The sequence below is a fragment of the Myotis davidii genome, unplaced genomic scaffold (genome assembly GCF_000327345.1).
Source record: "Myotis davidii unplaced genomic scaffold, ASM32734v1 scaffold167, whole genome shotgun sequence".
In the NCBI taxonomy this organism is placed as follows: Eukaryota; Metazoa; Chordata; class Mammalia; order Chiroptera; family Vespertilionidae; genus Myotis; species Myotis davidii.
Window position 1 is genome coordinate 976,285 of NW_006300048.1, and position 1,445 is coordinate 977,729.

At 60.5% G+C, this 1,445-nt stretch overlaps 1 protein-coding gene across 2 annotated transcripts in view; it reads right to left on the reverse strand.

Annotated features, from left to right (window-relative positions):
* Positions 1–1,445, reverse strand: part of LOC102758621 (trem-like transcript 4 protein) — a 27,588-nt gene that overhangs the window by 9,787 nt on the left and 16,356 nt on the right. Inside the window, exon 3 of one of the 2 annotated variants that reach the window (XM_015572258.1) lies at positions 436–501. In XM_015572258.1, coding sequence (XP_015427744.1) covers positions 436–501 — 66 coding nt within the window. Of the gene's footprint in view, positions 1–306; positions 502–1,445 lie in introns of both variants that reach the window. The other variant, XM_015572257.1, reaches the window with a different exon arrangement.

Consider the following 1,445-nt stretch of genomic DNA (forward strand, 5'->3'; position numbering starts at 1 on the left):
GCCCCCATCAAAGCCAGTCCTGGCTTCAGCCTCCCTCCCTCCTCTGAAGAAAAGACTGATTGCCAAGTAGCCAAAACCATGCTGGCCGCTCCCACCCCCAGGTCTTCCTGTCCTGGTGAGCCCGGCCCAGCGCCATTCACAGGGTTCCCAAGGCTGGGCCTGCCTTTTGGGCAAAGAAGGGGGTGAAGACAGGGGGCAAACTCTGGGGAACCCCTGGGACATGGCCCCTCTGAGCTCTTGTCTGCAGCCACCATCTGGGTCCCCTCATTCATTTCCACCCCAAGCCAGGCCTCGGCCCCCACTCACCTGAGGCCCTGGCTTTCCGGAGAAGGACAAACAGGACTGAGAACACCAGGCCCTTGTTCAGGATGAATCCGCAAGTCAGAACAATAGCCATCACCTGCGGCTCAGAAAGGGCCAGGGCAGGCGGCAGGCTCAGCTCCTTTCCTCCTTGGCTGGTTGATGGGACTTGTGCAGTAACATTCGAGGTGTGCGTGAGGGCTTCAGAAGAGAAATAGACGCAACTACCCTCATTGCCCGCCTGCTCAACCCCACCTATCCCCCCACCCCCGCCGGCCTGTAGTGTCACCTCCTCTGGGGAGTCCTGCAGGCAAGCCCATACTCCTGGCCTCACCAGCAAACTGGCCCCCTCCCTCCTCTGGGCCTCCATCCAACAGGCCTCCATTATGGCCCCCATTCCCCGCATCATAGCCTTTTATTTATGTCTCAGGGTTCAATTCCCCTTCCAGGGCCCCGCCCCGTGCCCTGCATGCAGTGGGCATGAGCCCAGGTTTGGGCAGAGAATGACCGAGCAGCTAATGTGTGTGCGCCAGGCACCCAGCAGACAGAAAGGCCCCCAGCTGACCGAACAGCTGGGCAGGCTAGGCTACTGGGCGGGGGTCTCGAAGTTACTGTTTAACCCTTGACCATCACGGGGAAATGTAGGGGGGATGTGCACCTCTGGAGCTTTCACAGGCATATGGGGGAGGTGCCCATGGTGAGGAGGAGCCTCAAGCTTCCCACGCTGAGGCTGAAGATCACTCATGTATCAGGGGTGGGTACAGGGTGGGACACAGGCCCTCTGAGCCCTCGGCCCCTGCAGCTCCCAGCCTCACCCCGAATCCCACATCTGCTCACTATGTCTGTCCCCTGCCTGTCCGCATTCCCTGAGCCCTCACAGTGACCTGTGACCCGCCTCAAGCACAGCCCTTGGAGAGAAGGTGGGATTAGGGTCAGGGGGAGGGGTGCCCGGAATGGACCCATAAGCCAGGCTTGCCCAAGCCTGAGGCAGCTTGGTGATGGGTATGAGTCAGCAGGGAGACCTTGGAGCAGCAACAAGTGTTCAGAGAAGTGTGTGAGCTGGGGAAGGGAGAAGCCACCGCAGCCAGCAGTCTGAGTTCTGGCGCTGGTTCTACTGTAACCAGAGGCGACCTCAGGGAGGGGCA